General features: G+C 48.3%; 1 protein-coding gene across 1 annotated transcript in view; it reads right to left on the bottom strand.

Moving 5' to 3' along the window:
- Nucleotides 1–13,180, bottom strand: part of fstl4 (follistatin-like 4) — a 73,227-nt gene extending 60,047 nt beyond the window's left edge. Inside the window, exons 1-3 of the mRNA XM_058087238.1 lie at nucleotides 13,041–13,180; nucleotides 5,573–5,726; nucleotides 4,760–4,802 (exon numbers count right to left, since the gene is read on the bottom strand). Coding sequence (XP_057943221.1) covers nucleotides 4,760–4,802; nucleotides 5,573–5,716 — 187 coding nt within the window. The 5' untranslated portion in view covers nucleotides 5,717–5,726; nucleotides 13,041–13,180. The remainder of the gene's footprint in view (nucleotides 1–4,759; nucleotides 4,803–5,572; nucleotides 5,727–13,040) is intronic.
- Nucleotides 13,181–21,044: the final 7,864 nt, after the last annotated feature.

The following is a 21,044-nucleotide window of genomic DNA, read 5'->3' as shown; positions in this document are numbered from 1 at the left end:
AAATGAGTACATATTATTTCATATTGTACTATTAGTTATTTTGTTACAGATTTGTCTTTATTTTTACCTCATATTATTTACTAATATTCTGGATAATAATCGGACCGATAGCAGCATAAAAATGCGATATCGGTTGATATTGGTATCGTTTTTTCTTCCTGATCATGAAAAGCGATATTTCAAGAAATGCTGCGTGTTCATTCCACCACAGTAGATATACCAATATCATCGGTATCGGTATCGGCTGATATTGGTAACGGAAAGTGAGACTTGGACGACATCGTTTTTTGGCAAAAAGGCCAATATCGGACATCTCTAATTATAATATTATAATGTACTATTAATGAAATGATATTTATTATTAGCTATCATTTATTCTTTTATTTTTAATCATTCATTTTCAAGTATTATTTCCTAAACTACTTAGCTGACAGGAAGCAATATGTAAAGCTAAGAGAATACATGCAAATGTAAATATTACATGCGGAGTACCCCAGGGGTCAATACCGGGACCAAAACTGTTCAACTTGTACATGAATGACATCTGGAAAGTGTCACTATATGGTTACATAAACTTATACTTCTATGTGTAAAATACACAAAACAAATCCTACTGAGAAGACAGGAAGTGGACAAATGTAACAGATCGCCCGCGAATCTCTGGAAATGAACTGGAACTAAAGCTTGGTATCATTAGTATCGCTACTTTGGTATCACTGTGCCCATCGGTGGCCATGGTGGTACTCGTGCAGGTATACCTAAAGTTGTATTCAGCAAGTATTAATACCTTATTGGCGTTTTCAGTCATTTTATGGCTTCTACTGTCATACATTGATGCTAAATAAGCTAGCGTGCTTCTGAGCGAGCTTTCTATTTTTAGCAAGCGACTTCCTCCTGGCTCATCTTTTTATAGCGCATGGCAGCCATGGCAGGCACGGCAGGCACGGCGTGTCGTAGGATTTTTGGATGTGTGTTTCAAAGCCCACGCCACCACACAAACAAAGCTTTCGTGGCACGGCGGCGGAGGCACGGCCGTGTTTTAAAGGCGGCGCCGCCAGCTGTCGCGCCAAAGACGAGGACTCTATTAGCGGCTGGCCCGCATCCATCCTCGGCCCCCGCCGGAGCGCTGGAGCCGCCTCGCCACCTGTCGCCAAAGAAGAAGTTGCCCCCACGCCAACCTGCCGGGTCGCTAATTGACTCACTGATTGTTTTTCAAGATGTTCTCACACTTGCAGACACTTTTCATGACGGCTCCTGTTGAAACGCGCCGACAAGACGGCGCCATCTGTTGGCATTTTGATGCTTTCCCTTGGCATCCTTTTCTTCATTCTCCTTTTCTACAAATCTTTATATTCATATTGCCTTTTCCACAAAATAGCCTTCTGATTAATCAATAAAAACATTTGATTTGTATTTACTTTATTTTAAAAGAAGATTTTTAAACATGTAAAAAGTTCCAATACTTAGAAAAAATTAGAAAAAATACTTAACACTAAGTATTATAAATATATTACATAATATTCTAAATATTTTTAAATGAATTAATAATGTAAATAAATCAAACATAAAAACTAAATCATAACAGATTAAAAAAACAAACAAACAAATAAAGTACCAAAGCAGGTAAAAAAAATAAATATGAGAGCCAAAATGCTAGCGTCTGATTTAGCATCGTTGATACTGAGAACTTCTCATCCTGAAGCTCCTTCAACCAACACCCCCCCCCCCAACCCCAGTCGTTTTGCACTTATTACAGAGTCTCGGTCAACCCTGTCGGCACTAATTCTCGCCTAATTAGCGTCTAAATGAAGCGCGAGGGGGGCGGGGGCGATGGTTTAGGCGCCTCGTCTCTTGCCGTGGTTTTAATTGGTGACGCTAACAAACTGTGATGAGGCCGCGGAGGTCCGGCGAAGGAATGAGTCAGCGTTCTCCCGTACACGGAAATGATATTCAACGGGACGAGGAAAGACGACGACGCGAGTGGCGCATATTTGGTGACATTTGAAAATGACGAGGGGGGGGGGGGGGGGGGCTTAAATGTCACAATATTTGCATGTGAGAGAAGAGCAGCGTCTTGGCCAATCTGCTGGTCTTAGAAGGGGGCCGGCGTGATTCAGCACGACACCATAGCAAACACCATAGGAAACATATTAGCAAACAAAAACGATAAACAAGTGACCATACGTGTTAGCAAATGCGATAGCAAACGTTAGCCATCACGATAGTAAACACATTAGCACTTGCTAACATCTCAGACGGTATTTTACATCCACTTGGTGACTTTTTGCTACGCCTGATCGAGCTTTTTTTAACCTGGGCCGTATGCCAACCAAAGGCAAATGCTAACAATGCTAACAGCTAGCCTGATAAAGTTCCTAAAAGTTAGCATGCTAGCATATACGAAGATAGTTCTAGTGTAATAGTTTGCCATGTACATATTGGCATTTTGAAAATCATAAAATTGTTACAAATGCTAACAGCTAGCATGCTAGCACCTTAGCACCGAGCACTGAAAAGTTTGATTTTTGATGTCTTTGTATTCTGAAGGTGTATCCAATCTTGCAACCATAACCATAATTATATTATACTGTACAATACAATACTATTATATTATATCATATTATGTTGCAATGAATATATCATATATTTAGACTCTAATCATGGGTTTTCATGAATTAATCATGATTAATCACCATGTCTGAAAGATCAATTAGAGGGCAGGATTATGTATATTTGTATATTTCATCATTCTTCGTAATGTGATTTTATATTATTTGTATTTATGATTTACCTTTTTAAATGTATTATTATGTTTATATTATATGAGAATATATTACATTATATTAGCTGTTTGTTTTCATCATTATTACTATTAAAATAGTTTACTTTAGTATTTATTTTGTTTGCCCATTTATTATTCAGATTTGATTATTTACCGTTTCTAAGTTATTATATACATATGATATATGTTCCGATATATGATATTCCATAGTGTTTTTATTATTTTATTATTTATTAAATTTATTAAATTATTTATAAAATAATATTTTTTATTATTATTTTATTTTATTTCATTTATTATTTTATTTATTATTCATTTTCAGAATTAATTACATATGATACGTATATGCTACGCGATGCTATGCTATGCTATGCTGCAGTGTGTAGGCGGTGTCATCACGAGGCTACCACGCCATGCTAACAAAAGAGTTCATGCAGAGTAAACGTGGCCATTTGTAATTTCCAAAAGGTGCAAAGCGACCGATGCTATTATTAGCATACGCGGCTGAAGACACAAACATGGCGGAGTGTGGAGAGTGGAGCGTACACACACAAAGTATGAAGTTGCTGTAAATCCCAATCAAACGCTGGTTGTGGAGATGACACAAATAGAGCAAGTGTCACCTTTAGGGCATCCTTTTCTTCTCCTGTCAACTTCCTTTGTGTTTCCACATGACTGCACAGCCAGCAATGAGGCTTTATTGTCATGCTGAGTGTGTGAGTGTGTGTGTGTGTGTGTTGACGTCTGTGATGAGAAGCGTTATGGAGATGCCTGTCAGAGAAACACCTGTGTCCTGTCGGGATTTGTGCGAGGCTGATGGGAACGTAAGAGGCAGGTGTTTGCCGGGGAAGCGGAGATGAACAATTAGTGACTGAACGGGAAACTTTTTTTTCTCCTAAAGAGCTGAGAAAAAAGGAAAACAAACTTGAAGGCAAAGCATTGCAACAACACAAAACCACGACTGTCAGCACGGCTGGCTGTCCGACACCAGAGGAAGTCGGCAAACACAAATCAATCCGAGACCGGGAAGGGAAGCAGAGCGTTCCAAGAAATAAACACCACGCTTGGCGAGCGCTGCTTCCCATAAATGTTACAACAACAGCGGGAACGTCCGCAGCGTTCCATGGGATTTCTGCTTCCTGCCAAAACCGTCTTTTCATTTAGTCCACCCACGGCCCGCCTCCGGGCACGCCCACTCCACTGTGATTGGTCACACGCCCAAAGTGCTTCCTCACTACGAAGGACCCCCACTTTGAAATGTAGCAGCTATAGGAGTAAAAACATGATAAGAGCTGCTAGCATCATAGAGGAAGAATCACATGACAGGAAGGAAGAAGTGGGAAGCGTGGAGGAGTGTAGCGTGCACAAGGTTAGCATTGTAGGGACATTTTAACACACAGTAGAGTTCCCAAAGATAAAAGTGTAACTAGTGGATGGTATATTCGTATATGAATGCTTATTTGTGTTGTTTATGTTGGCGTTGTTGTTTCGTTGTTTTGTTATTTCCATATTCCACAACACAACGTTCTGTGTGATCAGTCCAAATTGTTCAAAATGGCTGCTAGTGAAGGGGTTGTCTTTTGAAAAATGGCCGGAATGGAATGAGTTAAAAAAAAAAAAAAAAACATCTCAGGAGGTTGCCTACAGCCACAGCTTTTAATGCATGATTTTTTTAGACGCTACAGGGGCCTGAAGGCAAGCATTCATTGGTGCATGTATTACGACATCGCAAACAACAAGGTTACAGTGTGTGACCCCCCTCACTAAATAAAATGAGGCAGGCTACGGACCAAAAAAAGCTGCTGGGCCGCACTTTGGACAGCATTCAGACATACTGGGAGTCGACCCAATGATGCCAGTTCTCCCCAAGATGGGGGGGGGGGGGTATTTTTTTGTCAAAGCGACCCAAAGCCAAAGCCCCAGCAAAGTGACACAAACACAAAGACTGCTGGACCTCAACACAGAAGGTGTACTCACGTTGGTCCACGCCACCGCCGCCGCCGCCCGCCTTCCTCGTCTCCTGCAACACACACACACCAGACGTCACTGCAGAGGAAAACAGCCACAATTTCTACCCCCCGCCCCCCTCCCCCGGTGCAGATGATGAGCCAGAAGGTGGACAGGCAGGAAGATGAGGCCCTTCACTCGCTCTAATTGGAAAGACGCTCGCCATCGAGGCAGCCATGTTTGTCGGCAATGTCTCCTGTGCCGCTGCTTCTAGGACTATCGAGTACGTGGTAGCAACCTGATGGCGTCTACCGCCTTAGCTGCAGCGTTTCCAGTTAGCAAGTACACCATAGCCATGAGGATGCTAACCATTCATGCTATGCTAACCATTCATCACCTCCAAATGAGAGGAGCAGGAGGAGGAGGAGGTGGTATGAACCACGGCCGTTTGCAAGCCACAATCTTGACGAGGGCAACACTCTGCTGGCCTCCATTTCTCTCCAGGTGAGCTCATCAGCGGCCGCCCCCGCCCCCGCTTTAGTTGGGGTCGCCAAAGCCCCCCCCAAAACCACGGAAAAGGCAAAGATGACGTTTTGTTTTCCCAACAGGATTTACTGAAGGACCACCAGGTCTTCCCCGAGGCCTTCTACCCCCCAGGGAGGCGTCCTGAACACCGCACCAGGGAGGCGTCCTAAACACCCCCCCAGGGAGGCGTGCTCTCCTCATCCAGCTCCTCTCAACGCGGAGGAGTAGCGGCCTTCCAGGACAACCTGACCCCGTTCCATGCCTTTGGGAATAATGGTAAGGAAGACGGTAGATTATTTGGTGCATTCTTTTACTTACCGTAGATGGCGGCCCCGTAGATGGCGACCCCGTAGATGGCGGCCCGGCATCCGGGTCGTCTCTGCGCCCGCCCTGGTGTCCTCCGGCCTGGCAGCAGCCCGACAAGGCGGCCAGGACCGCAACCCAAACAGCCAGGCTGCCCATCAGAGGCTCCCTGTGACGGCAAACAGGAAGAGGAAAGATTCTCTCCATTACTTCCAGGCTGCGATGCTTTGCGGTTGAATGACTTCCTGCCAACTTGACCAAGGAGGGATGAAGAGTAGAAATACTAGAAATGCTGCGTCATCATGTTTCTACCGTAGGAGAGAAAGTGGAGGTCGTGAAAATACTTTGTCAAGTCCTGGGCTATTCCTCACAGTCGGGAATGGACGTCCACGTGTCGCCACATGTTGCTAGTCACCCTGTTAGCATCGAGCGGCGCCGCTACGGCTGCTGTGACCAAGTCTGACCAAGTGTGGAGGTGTGATTGAGGAGAAGAGGAGAAGCGGCGTGGAGCCTTCATTCCGCTTAACAACATCTGCTGCTGACAAGTCACATGACCCGCATGATCACATGACCCGCTAACTTCCAAATTACGTGTTAGGTCACGGTGGTTAACGTCTGCCCCGGTTGCGGCATTTGCCATGCAAACATCCTAAACGTTAGCTAAAATGGCCCCCAGTCAGCTGGGATAGGCTCCAGCATACGGACACGCGTATAGAAAATGGATGGAAAGATGTTTGCTAACATTTGGCTTGCGTTCGCCTGCTTGTTTAACATCCCATTTGTTTACGCCGCCATCTTGGAGACAAAATATCACAAAATCTGTGAAATCAGGCGGTTGCCTCCAGCCACAGCTGGTCATGTAGCTGATCATGGCTGCTAGTTACAGCCTGGCGTTCTGTGCTTTTGTCGCCCACGCACGAACTGTAGGAGACCAGGAAGCCCAACAATGCAGTAGAAGTATTGGTTGGAGAAGTACTAATGACTTCTAAGACCAAACGGAAGGAGGAAGTGAGTCCCTCTCTTCCAGGACTCGCCACCAGCCTTCAGCGGCAATCACCCCGGGGCAGAAGGAGCCCCCGCCCTGATGAAATTAAACGGCAAATGAGATCTGCCAGTCACTGTCTCCTAATGGGACACACAAAGAGGTGCAGAGTGAGCGCTCCCTCTTAAAATTCATCAATCAGGCGAGCGTGGCACTCGACTAACACGCTTTCTTCAAAACATCAACAAACACTTGGATTTTAGTTCCGTACTTGATTACTTCCTGCGGGGAGACATATGGAAGGAAATATAGATATTCCAAGACGGGATGACGGACTCATCACGGGAGCCAGAGGAACGCCAGGAACGCCTTTAAGACGGATCGCTTTCTTTCTTGCTGCTCTTTTCAGGTCAACCTCAAATATTCATTTTTACCACACGGCTTCATTTAATACGCACGCACACACACGTGCACACGCACACACACGTGCACACGCACACGGATCTCATTGCTCAGTGCAGGTGTGGTCTTGTTCTGCCAGCAGTCAGTCCTTTAGAAATGAATTTTATTCATGTTTAAAATGCAGCTAATAGGATTGAGTGCAGTTTTCGGCATGAATACTAATGGCCGCCGTGACTTTAGCACCGCCGCTTTTGTTCACGTATTAACATTTCACAGACAAGTCGGCCATTCATGTGAGCGCCAACGCTGAGGAGCGCGGCGTCAGTACAACGTTACGTGCGTGCTTAGCCTCCATTCCAACCATGACGGTTAACCAGCACCCCCCCCCCCCCCCCATACTCATCATTCAGCGTCCAATAATACCAATTCTCTGGAATTGGGCAGCTTTATTACCGACTGTATACACTTCCTACTTGCTTTGTCTTTAGCTTCTCTGACTATTTTGTTTGTTTCTTTCTGCTTTTGTTCCCTGATTATGGCGTCTCCACAGGAGATAATAATGTATTCAAATATATTTACAAACATCTTTTTGTTGGCTGGTAATGTTATGAAAACAAACAAGACAATGGATGAAGTTGTCATTTAGTTGTCATCCCCCATGGGGTGAAGGTGCGCCCCCCGTGCGCCTCCTGTGGGGTGGAAGTGCGCCCCCCGTGGGGTGAAGGTGCGCCCCCCGTGGGGTGAAGGTGCGCCCCCCCCGTGGGGTGAAGGTGCCCCCGTGGGGTGAAGGTGCCCCCGTGGGGTGAAGGTGCGCCCCCCCTGTGGATGAAGGTGCGCCCCCCTGTGGATGAAGGTGTGCCCCTCCCATGGGGTGAAGGTGTGCCCCCCCGTGGGGTTAAGGTGCACCTCCTATGGGGTGAAGGTGCACCCCCCAAGGGGTGAAGGTGCGCCCCCCAAGGGGTGAAGGTGCGCCCCCCAAGGGGTGAACGTGCACCTTCCGTGGGGTAGAGGTGCGGCCCTCGTGGGGTGAAGGTGCACCTTCCGTGGGGTGAAGGTGCGCCCCCCCGTGGGGTGAAGGTGCGCTCCCCCATGGGGTGAAGGTACGCCACCTAATGAGCTGCAACTGTGCTACCTGTGCTTCCGTGACAAACACACCACATGGTGGCGCTGTGGACTTGAAATTTCTCACACAGCTCTACAAAACCCCCACGTTACCGTGAAGGTGTCAAATTTGAGCAAGACTGGTTGACAAGTAGCAGTCGTCTAATCCTGATCAAACTTTTGTATAAACGGGCCGTCCCAAAATGATTTTTAATTACTGGCATCCAGTCTTCCTCCGTGAGGCGCTGCTATTCCTCCTCATCATTAATTAAATCTCCTAATGGGGTCCAACTGGAGGAGAGGAATATCTCCCCGCCAGCGTTTAAAATTCCGTCAACTTCCTGTCAGCTCTCGAAGGGCCGGTGCGCCGAGGCGGCTCCATTACGCCATTCGACAGTTCACAACCTTATCTCTGCAGGCCACGGCGGCATCGGTCCCGCCCGGGAAGCTCCCGTCCTTCCTGTTGTCGGGAAGATAAGCGGGAGCAGAAGAGGCCGTCCCGAGGCCGACACACCTGTCAGCTCTTTTGCTCTTTTCCGGCTCATTCTCCCAAACGTGAGGTGAAATGGAGGGGCTGATACCAGATGAGCGGATCGCTGGCACGGCAGAGTGATCGTGTTGCGTGTTCACTGAAGGCCGTCCTTCCGTCCGGTCAGGAAGGCAGAGGCGGCCTTCGGAAAAAAAGGGGGGGGGGGCTTTGAGTCCGCTCCAGCTTTCTGACCATTCATTCATTCATTTTCTACCGCTTTTCCTCACGAGGGTCGCGGGGGGTGCTGGAGCCTATCCCAGCTGTCTTCGGGCGTAAGGCGGGGTACACCCAAGATTGGTCAATCACAGGGCACATATAGACAAACAACCATTCACACTCACATTCATACCTATGGACAATTTGGAGTCGCCAATTAACCTAGCATGTTTTTGGAATGTGGGAGGAAACCGGAGTACCCGGAGAAAACCCACGCATGCACGGGGAGAACATGCAAACGCCACACAGAGATGCCCGAGGGTGGGATTGAACCTTCGTCTCCTAGCTGTGAGGTCTGCGCGCTAACCCCTAGACCACCGTGCCGCCCCGCTTTCTGACCATTTCTTTCTAAATAAAGAAACCTGTAGTCTTAGCCCCGTCTTTTAAAGAGACACGAGGATGGGCAGACTCACATGCCCAGACACCCAAGGCTATTTGGGTCAGGGAAAGCATGTGGAGGCAAGCGGCCACTAATTGAGTCAGCGTGTCCGCATGTACGCTAGTGCTACCTTACAAGTCCTAGCCGGAGTTATGCTCATGCTAGCAGTGCAATCAAAGCGGATTGTCCGATCAAAAGCTGACATTTGAGGAAGGACCAACATTCCACCTGCGAGCCGAGCGGCGCTAGCACCGTGTGCACGAATTGAGAAGCTGCTCGGCGCTTCAACAATGAAATGTTAACAAAAAGTAGGACAACTGAGGTCTAATTTGGCTGCAGGGAGGCGACCTTTCCCAGAACCCCGGCTGTAAAAAGTCCAGCGTTTGCGGAGAGATGCCGTCGTTGCTCAAGTGGGACGAGGCAGCAAAGGTCATTTGTGGAAGTTGAACATTAGTGAGCGGAATTTCAAGTGGATGCGAGGACAACCGGAATGAAAAGACAACAAGAATTCTTTTGCTTTTTGTCAATTTCTTCTTCCTCTTAACGTCGGAGATCGGCTTCTCTGTGGGCAGGATGACGTTCCGGTCCAACGGGAATCTCACCAGGATGCCAGCGAGCGGCCAAAGATGAGGCGCATAGCGTGACTCGCCGTCTGCGACGCAGCGCTATTGTCGCTCATGCGCGTACGCCTCCTTTTATTGGCCTTTTCTTTGCCGGGCACACAAACCATCCCCAGGAAGCCAGAGGAAAGGAAACAAGGGAAGGAAAGAAGGAAGCAGGACGGGTCGCCCCCAGGGGATTTTCTTGCTTATTTGCTCCAGAAGATGAGAGGATCTTGGAAATGTTCTCCAGAAGGGTTTACGAGGGGTAACCTGGACCACCTCCCGTCTAGTTGGGAATCAGAACCGGGGCTTTAAGGAGTCGTGGGCGCTTGCATCCGAGCAGCACCTTTTTGCTTCCGCGCGGCTGGAAGCTGCGTAAATAAAAGATGAGATCTACGAGAAAAAAGACGGGCCATCATCTCACATTCCTGCAGCAGCAGCTGCGCCGTCGTCCTTCATCAAGATCAACACGTTGGACCACATGGGAGCACCACTTAGGTGGGCCGCATAGCGCTGATGTATGACCCTGGGGGGGTGGGGGGAGGGGGGGGGGGGCAGGGCCTGAAAGGAACATGAATAATAGCATCAACTAAATGGGAATGTTTGCCGATTGAGCCGTCTTGTTTGACTGCCGATGCTTCCTTTCTCGTGCGGCTGAGCTGCGAGGGGCTTGTCACTGCTGTCCTTCCATAGAGAGGAAAAGCTTGCGTTTCGTTGTGGATTTTACTGCCAGAGCAGCCATTTAGCAACAAGTCAAATACATGAAAGATTTGAATGAATTAATTTGACGGACAAAATGGGGGATCATATTCCAGGCTCACCAGGACGGGATCGGAACCTGACAGCAAAAATCAAAGTACTTTGATTACTACATTTTTTACCCAAATTGAATTATTCCCTCAAGACTGCAGTAGTCTGTAGTAGTAGATTACTGCATACGTACTACGTACGACCCTGCCTTGCTAGGAGGGTTGAATTTATTAGAATATTCTACTTCATAGCGGTCGGTATCATGTTCAGCACTTGGTGAGATAGCGGCCGATTGACCTTGAACCTTGACCTGCAGTGGCCCCTCCCTCCGTTAGAGACCCAAACACTATCAATCAATTTCCATGATATTGGATTCAACGTTGATAAATTGAATATTTGGGTATTTTGGAGAATAAAAAAAGCTGTTTTAAATATTGGTTTTATCATGATTAGAGCCTTTTTAGGCAGGAAATAGCACCCCTATATTTTCATTTGTCATCTTGTTAGGGGCACCGCCAGGAAAAAAAACATCTTTAGGTTTGAATTTTGTGAAGATTCTACAAAACATCTGACAATCCGAGGAATTGGACGATTTTTGGAAGAAAAACGTTAAGAAGAACTCCTTTAGCTGGGGGTCTTTTAAAGAGAAGACGCAGTGACAGAACTTTCTGTGTCGGAAATATCCCAGGCCACCACGGGCTTCTGGACCGCTGGAACTAGAATCCCGCTGCGTTATACCGTCTGGAAATGACGCCATCTTGTTTTTAATTCCCAGATTGTTCCTGGGATTCCAAAACCACCTGGCATGCTGAGTTCATTTGTGTGTGTATGAATTATTCACATTCTTCTTGTATTACGTCGCATAAACTGTGTCGCTCTTTGATCATGCAGCACACACACGCACACACACACACGACCTGGAAGTGCTGCTAGCGGTGACAAAACGAACAAGCGACAAAGGACTTGGCGAGGAGGGAACGGCATCGGCGGCGTTGTTGGCTGACTGGCGTGTTGCTGACAAACGGTCCCGCCTTTGGAAAGACCGTCAGGAGAAATGTCGGCGTGGAAATAAGACGTAGGAACCGCCCATAACCACAAATATGCGACACCCGCTACTTCCTGCTGTAGGACAAACTAAGGTTCCATGGATATTTAGCAGGAAGAGTAAACAAATGGCCATGACTCATTGAGGCTTTGCTAAGCCTTCTGGTCTGCTGAGATGAAGAACAGACGTTTACATCTCCTGATCTCATCTTCATCTCGCCTTCTTCTTCTTCATTCCCATAATATTAGAACTTTGGCCCCAAACTCCCTTTCCCAAAATGCCAACTTTGAGTTTCCCTTATTTATTAAAATTACTATTTTTATTCTGACTTTATTCCCATCACATTTGGACTTTATTCTCATACTTTTTATGGCAGCTGGTATTTCTTTTCTTTCTCAGAATATTACAACTTTTAAAAATTCGATTTCGGATGATATTTGCCCTCATCATTTTATGACCTCATTCTATTTCATTTTTTTTATTTTGACTTTACTTCAGTAAAATTGCTGCTGATTTTACCATTTTTGCTTCTGTTGGTTTTCTTGATGAAATATAATTTTGATGTCACGCCACCGGAGGTAGGTATCACGCTACGGGAGGTATCACGCTATCCCAGCTGCACAAGAAGGCCGCCATGGCGGTGATGTTGCACCAATAAAACTAAAACTATTTCTCTTATTATATATATATAATATTATGAGTTTATTGTCATAAAATTGCAACTTTCTTTTCTTAATATTTTGACTTTATTCTCATAACATGACAACGTCAGCCTCGTTTTATCAAATTGATTTGTTTTTTGGGATATTTTCAACTTTATGCTACCACCAATTTCTCTTGTTTCCATTGAGTTATGACTGTTATTAGTTTATAACTTTTTTCCGTAATATTTTCACTTTATTCTTGTAAAATGACTATGAATGTTTCTATTTTTGCTGGTGGGTGGAGGGTGTTTGTAGAATGTGCTGCGGGCCGCACTTTGGACACCCCCGATGTAGCATGTATAGTGAACATAAGACGCATGTTTTGGGGATGGAGACAGGAGAACAGGAGAACAGGAGAACATGCAAACTCCGCACGCACGTAAGAAGGCGGGAAGCGGGAAGCAGGAAGACGGGAAGGCGGATCTCCAGCCTGGGAGAGAATTCCCCAGCTCTGCTCTGCGTTGAGCGGATCCAAATAATAAAAAAAAAGAGAGCGGTGTGCGACAAGCTTTCAGCACCGCGGAGAGCTCCCGGCAGACATAACGTAGCGTCTTAACGTTCGAGTCCCGCCGAAAGGCAGCCATCACCTCACCTGCCGGAAGCTACCGGTAGCTACCGGAGCCCAGCGTCTCCGTCGAGCCGCCAGCCCGGCGTCCGACCAACTGCACCGCATCGCGGAGAGGAAAACAACCACACTGGCGCAGACTGGCGCTGGCGTCCGCTCGCCGTGGCGCAACACACGCGCACACGCACGCAAACTTGTGCCATCTTACCTGCGTGACTCCGAGGAGGACCGGAAGGGGAAAAACGAATGGGAGTAAAAGTCCAAAGTGTGCAAAGACTGGCGGCACCGCGATGGCAAACTCTCATCCTCCAGCTCCTCCTCGCTGCTCTCCTCGTCTTCCTCCTCCTCTTCTCCCGCCTCCCAGCCTCCGCTGCCCTATTTAAACCTGATGGCCTGCTGACGTCAGCGGACACGTGACCGGGCAACTCGCGGAAGACAGGACTTCAAAAATCGTCTTTCTTATTTGCTTCCCGTTTGCGTGATTGAATGCTTGGGGATCGATGACAAAGTATTTTAGTATGTTCTTCTTGTACTTTTATCTGAGGGTTTACTTTAAATGACATTTTCATTCCATTAAACTTCAATTACATTGTTGCCTTCATTGTATTTTGTCTCTTTATGGGCCTGAAAAGCAAAGCTCAGCATCCTAGTCCATGATTCCTAGTCCATGATTCCTAGTCCATGATTCCCAGTCCATGATTCCACACCGTGCCTTGGTTAGCGTCATTCATCGAGGTCCCATTCAAACCAAAACGGGCTCTAACCAAAGCAGCTTTCCCATAGAAAACTATGTGAGTAACACCCCAAAAGGTTAACACCAAACAGACAGTAGTTCCACTCGGACATCCAGGAATAATGACTGGACACTTGAACTTGCTCACGTTTACCTGGAAAACCGAGCCAAGGAAAAATTGCTTCCAAAACTGGACGTGAATTTGTTTTCATGATTCATGGGTCATGGATGCCCACATTTACAACCATACCACTCTGTGGTTGATCAACCACAGTGTATAGACCAGCGTATAGACCAGCGTACAGACCAGCGTACAGACCAGCGTACAGACCAGCATATAGACCAGCATATAGACCAGCATATAGACCAGCTTATGGACCAGTGTACAGACCAGCGTATAGACCAGTGTATAGACCAGCGTATAGACCAGTGTATAGACCAGTGTATAGACCAGCATATAGATCAGTGTACGGACCAGCGTATAGACCAGTATACGGACCAGCGTACAGACCAGCGTATAGACCAGCGTATAGACCAGCGTATAGACCAGCGTATAGACCAGTGTATAGACCAGCGTATAGATCAGCGTATAGACCAGTGTATAGACCAGCGTGTAGACCAGTGTATAGACCAGCGTATAGATCAGCATACAGACCAGTGTACAGACCAGCGTATAGACCCGCGTACGGACCAGCGTATGGACCAGCGTACGGACCAGTATATAGACCAGCGTATATAAAAATACTATAGCAATTGTTCTTTTCCAAATGTCCACTTTTAACATCCATCCATACGTTGGATCCCCAATCCCATCCAAAGTAGAGACTGGACCATCCCAAGTTCTCAAGAAGAGGGGTTCCTTCAAGACACAAAGTAGCTTTAGCATTTTAGCATTAGCTTTCCACAGCATGGGTAACATCTAATGTGTTTTTGGGACTATAGCAGTGAGTAAAAGGTTCTGGTAGACCTGGTAGACCTGGTAGACCCCCTAATGCTGGTGGGAAACGGCCACAAAACCGCAGCACCAAACCTCCACCACATAAATGCTGGCCTTCCAGTCCGTTTCTTGGCGTTCCGCTGCCATGTTTCTTGGTAGCTCTCTGAGGAGCCTCCTCCTCCACCTCCTCTTCACCCCCCCAGCCCAGACCACCAACATCCGGGTGTGGATGTCGTTGCTCCAAGGAACGCTTGATGAAGGAATATCCAGAAGGACCAGAGCGGCAGTCAGGAAGTGTAGATAAAGCCCAATTACATAGCCTAGAGTAGACTTACCCCCCCCGCCCCCCCAAACAAGAGAGGAGCGGGGCCTCCATCAAACTTGCATATGGCATTAAACATTTAGGCTCCATGGAACATTTATCAGGACAAAATGAAAAGTAAATCAAGCAACTTTAGTCCTAAAATTGCAATCAGTGAGAGTAAGAAGCTGCAGGCACAAAGAAGAAACCTGCCCCCCCCCCCCAAAAGATACTTCCTTGGGGGGTTTCTTTGCTTTTCTGTGGATTTTGGTTGCAATAATCAGCCTCAACTTTTCATTCTTTGCATCAGCTTACAGGCGGAAAGAGGCGGGGCTTGCTTATTTTGCACTTTGCTCTCTCACTGCCGCGTGGGCATTGAACGCCACACAAGACTCCATCTTTAGACGGCGTTGGGGTGGGTGGGGCTCGGCCGTGGGGGCGGCGTGCCTTTAAATTAGGAGGTGGGCGGCCTTGGCAGACCGTCTGCGCACACAAACAACATCACGTCTTCACGCTCGCAGTGGGAACGTCGGGATCCATATTATTGACCGCAGGACATCAATTCATAAGCGCGAACGGCGAGCGAGCGCAACCTCGCCGCTGAAGGCGCGGCCCGAGCGGCGAATCAATCACGGCTAAATGGCGCAAATACCACTTCACGCCGCAGGACGGCCTCCACGTGACGACGCGGAGGAAGGCGGCGTGTAGGCTTTCCCGGGGGCTACGCCGCCAGCCCGCCTCTCCGCTAACAGCTAGCAGTCATCATTAGCCGGGCTATCACCCGCTTAGCCGTGTTTGCCCTGGCGGCCGTACATCACAAACATAATGTCCTCCCCCCTCAACCTCAACGTCTCCGAGGCGGATGGCAGCGATAAAAGGTCTTCCTCGCGTCTTCCCAGACGCAAGCGGACGGAGACGGAGCCATTACTCCTTTTTATGTCCTCGCTGCTGCGGGGCGGAAGATTCTCCCGCACATCCGTCTACGTTAGATACCCAAACATTTCACTCGCACGATGTGACTGGGTGGGCTGCTCAACTCTTTCACAATGAAGTAAAACCTTCACGAGGTCCAGGCGTGTGACAGGGGGGCTGGGGGCAGGTCAGGGGTGGCATCATCTCCGGTCTCAGTCCAGTCCTGGTACGTCATGTAGGCCCGCTTTAGAGCAGCGTTGGTTTCTCCCAGTAGGCCCGCCGGTCAGAAAGGAGAACATACAACCTTGCCGCTTTCATATTTTGGAACGTCAACAAAGCAGCAACTTTCCGACGTCCTACAGCCACAGGAGCTTGATGTAGATATCGCCACCATCCATATTTGCATCCCACTCCCACGACAGAAACGCCACACCGTCATCGTCACAGCCAACAACGCAAGGTTTTACTTTCCTTTTGTTGAACATCCAGCAACTTTGGACCATGAATGGCGGCGTAGATTGGAGCGGATTACGACATTCCAGAGCTACGAGAGCGTGACCCCACACGCACTCCGACGCTGGGGTGCACGTATTCCAGGCAGGTCCCCGATGAGAAATGCTGGAGTGGCACACATTTATACTTTGGTGGCAACACACAAAATGAAAATTCACCCCTGAAGGAAACGCCATCATTCCCATGTTTGCTTTGCACACGCACACACACACACACACACGTGTGCACACACACACACACAGCCTTTGTAGTGTTTTGATGTTGTCATTTCTCCATGATAGAATGTGTCTTTGTTTCTCCCAGGCTCTGCTTTTGATGCTAACAGATGAAAGCGTCTTGCTAGCCGGACGCTCGCAGCCTCGCACCTGGAGGAGTCGCTAACCTGGAGGAGTCGCTAACACCTGGAGGAGTCGCTAACACCTGGAGGAGTCGCTAACCTGGAGGAGTCGCTAACACCTGGAGGAGTTGCTAACCTGGAGGAGTCGCTAACACCTGGAGGAGTCGCTAACCTGGAGGAGTCACTAACACCTGGAGGAGTCGCTAACCTGGAAGAGTCGCTAACCTGGAGGAGTCGCTAACACCTGGAGGAGTCGCTAACACCTGGAGGAGTCGCTAACCTGGAAGAGTCGCTAACACCTGGAGGAGTCGCTAACCTGGAGGAGTCGCTAACCTGGAGGAGTCGCTAACACCTGGAGGAGTCGCTAACCTGGAGGAGTCGCTAACACCTGGAGGAGTTGCTAACACCTGGAGGAGTTGCTAACCTGGAGGAGTCGCTAACACCTGGAGGAGTCGCTAACACCTGGAGGAGTCGCTAACACCTGGAGGAGTCGCTAACACCTGGAGGAGTCGCTAACCTGGAGGAGTCGCTAACACCTGGAGGAGTCGCTAACACCTGGAGGAGTCGCTAACCTGGAAGAGTTGCTAACACCTGGAGGAGTCGCTAACCTGGAGGAGTCGCTAACCTGGAGGAGTCGCTAACCTGGAGGAGTCGCTAACACCTGGAGGAGTCGCTAACCTGTAGGAGTCGCTAACCTGGAGGAGTCGCTAACCTGGAGGAGTCGCTAACACCTGGAGGAGTCGCTAACCTGGAGGAGTCGCTAACACCTGGAGGAGTCGCTAACACCTGGAGGAGTCGCTAACCTGGAGGAGTCGCTAACCTGGAGGAGTCGCTAACACCTGGAGGAGTCGCTAACACCTGGAGGAGTCGCTAACCTGGAGGAGTCGCTAACCTGGAGGAGTCGCTAACACCTGGAGGAGTCGCTAACACCTGGAGGAGTCGCTAACCTGGAGGAGTCGCTAACACCTGGAGGAGTCACTAACCTGGAGGAGTCGCTAACACCTGGAGGAGTCGCTAACACCAGGAGGAGTCGCTAACCTGGAGGAGTCACTAACCTGGAGGAGTCGCTAACACCTGGAGGAGTCGCTAACCTGGAGGAGTCGCTAACACCTGGAGGAGTCGCTAACCTGGAGGAGTCGCTAACCTGGAGGAGTCGCTAACACCTGGCGGAGTCGCTAACCTGGAGGAGTCGCTAACACCTGGATGAGTCGCTAACCTGGAGGAGTCGCTAACCTGGAGGAGTCGCTAACACCTGGAGGAGTCGCTAACGTGAAGGAGTCGCTAACACCTGGAGGAGTCGCTAACCTGGAGGAATCGCTAACCTGGAGGAGTCGCTAACACCTGGAGGAGTCGCTAGCACCGATATTTGCAATCGCACGTTGGTCCCCCATGGGCGTGGCACTGCTGGACTGCACTGCATACAAGCCACCAGTAGAGGGGGCACTTCAACTTGTCCCCGGCAGAAATTCAGGTTTCACTACAGATGTTAAAATGAAGTGAAAGCTGTAGGTTTGATATGTTAAGCTGTTAGCACGTTAGCGCCACATCGCTATGCTAGTTACCACAGTGTGTTATATGGCATCTACCAAGTGCTGAGTTGCAGTCTGTAAACAAGACAATAACACTTCATGTAGACACGCCCCCTGCTGGAGACAAACACAGATCATTAGCATTACCAGCATTAGCGTGTTACCAAGTACTTCTACACAGAACACATTACTAATACACTATGGTGTACCACCGACACTTAAGAGTATGTCGGAATAATAGGTAATACTAAGTATTGGAATACTGCAGTAATTCTGAGCTCTTTCATTTCATTTTCAGCTGTTTCTCTTTGGATGTCCTGCTTCCCGACAAAACCGCCCCCCTCCAGGCATGCCCACTCCACTGTGGTTGGTCACACTCCCAAGTGCTGACAGGACTTGGCATGGCATCTTATCCATGGCATGTCTGTCTTAGCCATGGCATGTCTGTCTCAGCCATGGCATGTCCGTCTCAGCCATGGCATATGTCCATCTCAGCCATTGCATATGTCCATCTCAGCCATGGCATGTCAGTCTTAGCCATGTCGTGTCTGTTTCAGCCATGGCATATGTCCGTCTCAGCCATGGCATATGTCCGTCTCAGCCATGGCATATGTCCATCTCAGCCATGGCATGTCTGTCTTAGCCATGTCATGTCTGTCTCAGCCATGGCATATGTCCGTCTCAGCCATGGCATGTCTGTCTTAGCCATGGCATGTCTGTCTTAGCCATGTCATGTCCGTCTCAGCCATGGCATATGTCCATCTCAGCCATGGCATGCCTGTCTTAGCCATGGCATGTCTGTCTTAGCCATGTCACGTCTGTCCCAGCCATGTCATGCCCATCCCAGCCATGTCATGCCCATCCCAGCCATGTCATGTGGGTTGGTCTGTGCTAGTTCAGTAGCTAGTCTCCATGCAGTGTGAAAAGTAATATAGTTTAAGTCATGTCTCATAACATCACTGATGCTTATTGACCAAAATACTACATAAAACTTGTCTTACAATATTTATTGATTAATAACAGGCCGTAGTCAAGCAGGAAATAGTCATCATTTATAAAAATGTTGAAGTCCCATACAGTGTGGTCGGGATATTTCAACTGCGATATAACGAGGGACGACTGTAGTAGGCTTTTTCCTCGATATGACAAAGCTGAGAGGCAGTTTTTTCTTGAAATATAAATAACTTCTCAGCATATCTTTATAAAATATCAAAATTGCAAAGTTGCCTCCTTGATGTGGCCTTCACTGGAGAAACGTCAGCACTAAGCCACCGTGCAGTATTTCCTTGCAGCCTTCAAAGATACGGCATGCTATCAACGAGGGGGAGATGATATTATTTACAAATGATATCAGATGGAATCCAGCGTCCGGATGCCAAAGTTCATCTTCCCAGACGGACGCCGCAGGACCAGGCTGGGACAAAAAGTCCATAACCACGCGGCTTCATCCGGTTCGTCGACGCTATTTACCACAAAGGCCGGAGAATTCAAATGAGATGAATTTCTCTGCCATCTTTCCTAGAAGTGGAAAACATCTTCATCCAAAGTCCACTTGGGACATTCCACGGCGTGGAAATGTCACTAATGTCACACTGGACATTTTGATCTCCTTTGCAAATGGCCTCCATCAACAGAAGGAACATCCATCCAACACACAGCCAGCCCATAAAATACCATTTCACAAAATCACTAAAAAAGTCCTTATGGGCGGCCGCCCCCGCTAGCGGGGCTATTAGCATGATGAGGTCCTCCTGGCATTTGACGTGTGCTGCCATTTAGCCGCTTAATTCCCCCGACTTGCACAATCCGGCTGAGGCCATTTCCAAACGGAGACTTGGATAGTATTCCCTAATGTGGAGGATCTGGCAGCAAATACCTGATACTAGCTGCTCAGGAGACAATGCAGTAAATATACTTTAGAGGAGTCCGTGTACGGCTTCTAGGCTTTCCTAGCAACAAGCGGCCATTGTTGTCTGAATAACATTATTGCAGATTAAAAACAGTCAACCCACCCTCTGCCATCTCTGTGTGGAGTTTGCATGCTCTCCCCGTGCATGCGTGGGTTTTCTCCGGGTACTCCGGTTTCCTCCCACATTCCAAAAACATGCTAGGTTAATCGGCCACTCCAAATTGTCCATAGGTATGAATGTGAGTGTGAATGGTTGTTTGTTTATATGTGCCCTGTGATTGGCTGGCGACCAGTCCAGGGTGTACCCTGCCTCTCGCCCGAAGACAGCTGGGATAGGCTCCAGCACCCCCCGCGACCCTCGTGAGGAAAAGCGGTAGAAAATGAATGAATGAATGAAAAACAGTCAAATAGGATGGTGGCAGGTCCAACCTGTCATGTGGAGGTTTGTCATTGATAATGGCATGGCATGGCATGGCATGATATGGTCCTTCTCTGTCAGTTATTATTAAAGACATGGAGAAGGACGAAGATGAAATCCATCATAAGATGTGCCTCCTCCTCCTCTTGGAGACGTCGAGCCGTGTTCCGTGTGTTCCCAGCAGAGCATGAGCATTTTCAAAGGATGCTGCAGCTGATCTTTGAAGAAGTGGAAGAAGCGTTCCAAAGGAAAGAAGCCTTAATGGCCGCTCATTGACACGCTGGCCTGACTTAATGAAGTACGTCAAATAGCTTCATCTCATAAAAGCTCACGGAGGAGCGGCCATCGAGGTAGCGCCATGCTAAGATGATGGATTCCATCTCATTCGCCTTGATCGCCGATGATCCTGCAATCACACCCCCCCATCCGCTACGGCCCAGCGGGCACACCTGCTGTAAGACCACCATGACACCCTTGGACCCGGGACCACCACCCAGTCTTCCCAAAGCTTCCAAGCCAAGGATCCCCCAGGCTACTACAAAAGGAGCTGGGCGTACTTCAACACGACTTTTCACAAAGTCGAGAATTTCGGCAGCACGAGGGGTCCCAATCTACCCAATCTA

This window comes from Doryrhamphus excisus, chromosome 11 (assembly GCF_030265055.1).
Source record: "Doryrhamphus excisus isolate RoL2022-K1 chromosome 11, RoL_Dexc_1.0, whole genome shotgun sequence".
Taxonomy (NCBI): domain Eukaryota; kingdom Metazoa; phylum Chordata; class Actinopteri; order Syngnathiformes; family Syngnathidae; genus Doryrhamphus; species Doryrhamphus excisus.
The sequence above is the reverse complement of the archived record's forward strand: the minus strand, read 5'-3'. Positions and strand labels throughout refer to the sequence as shown.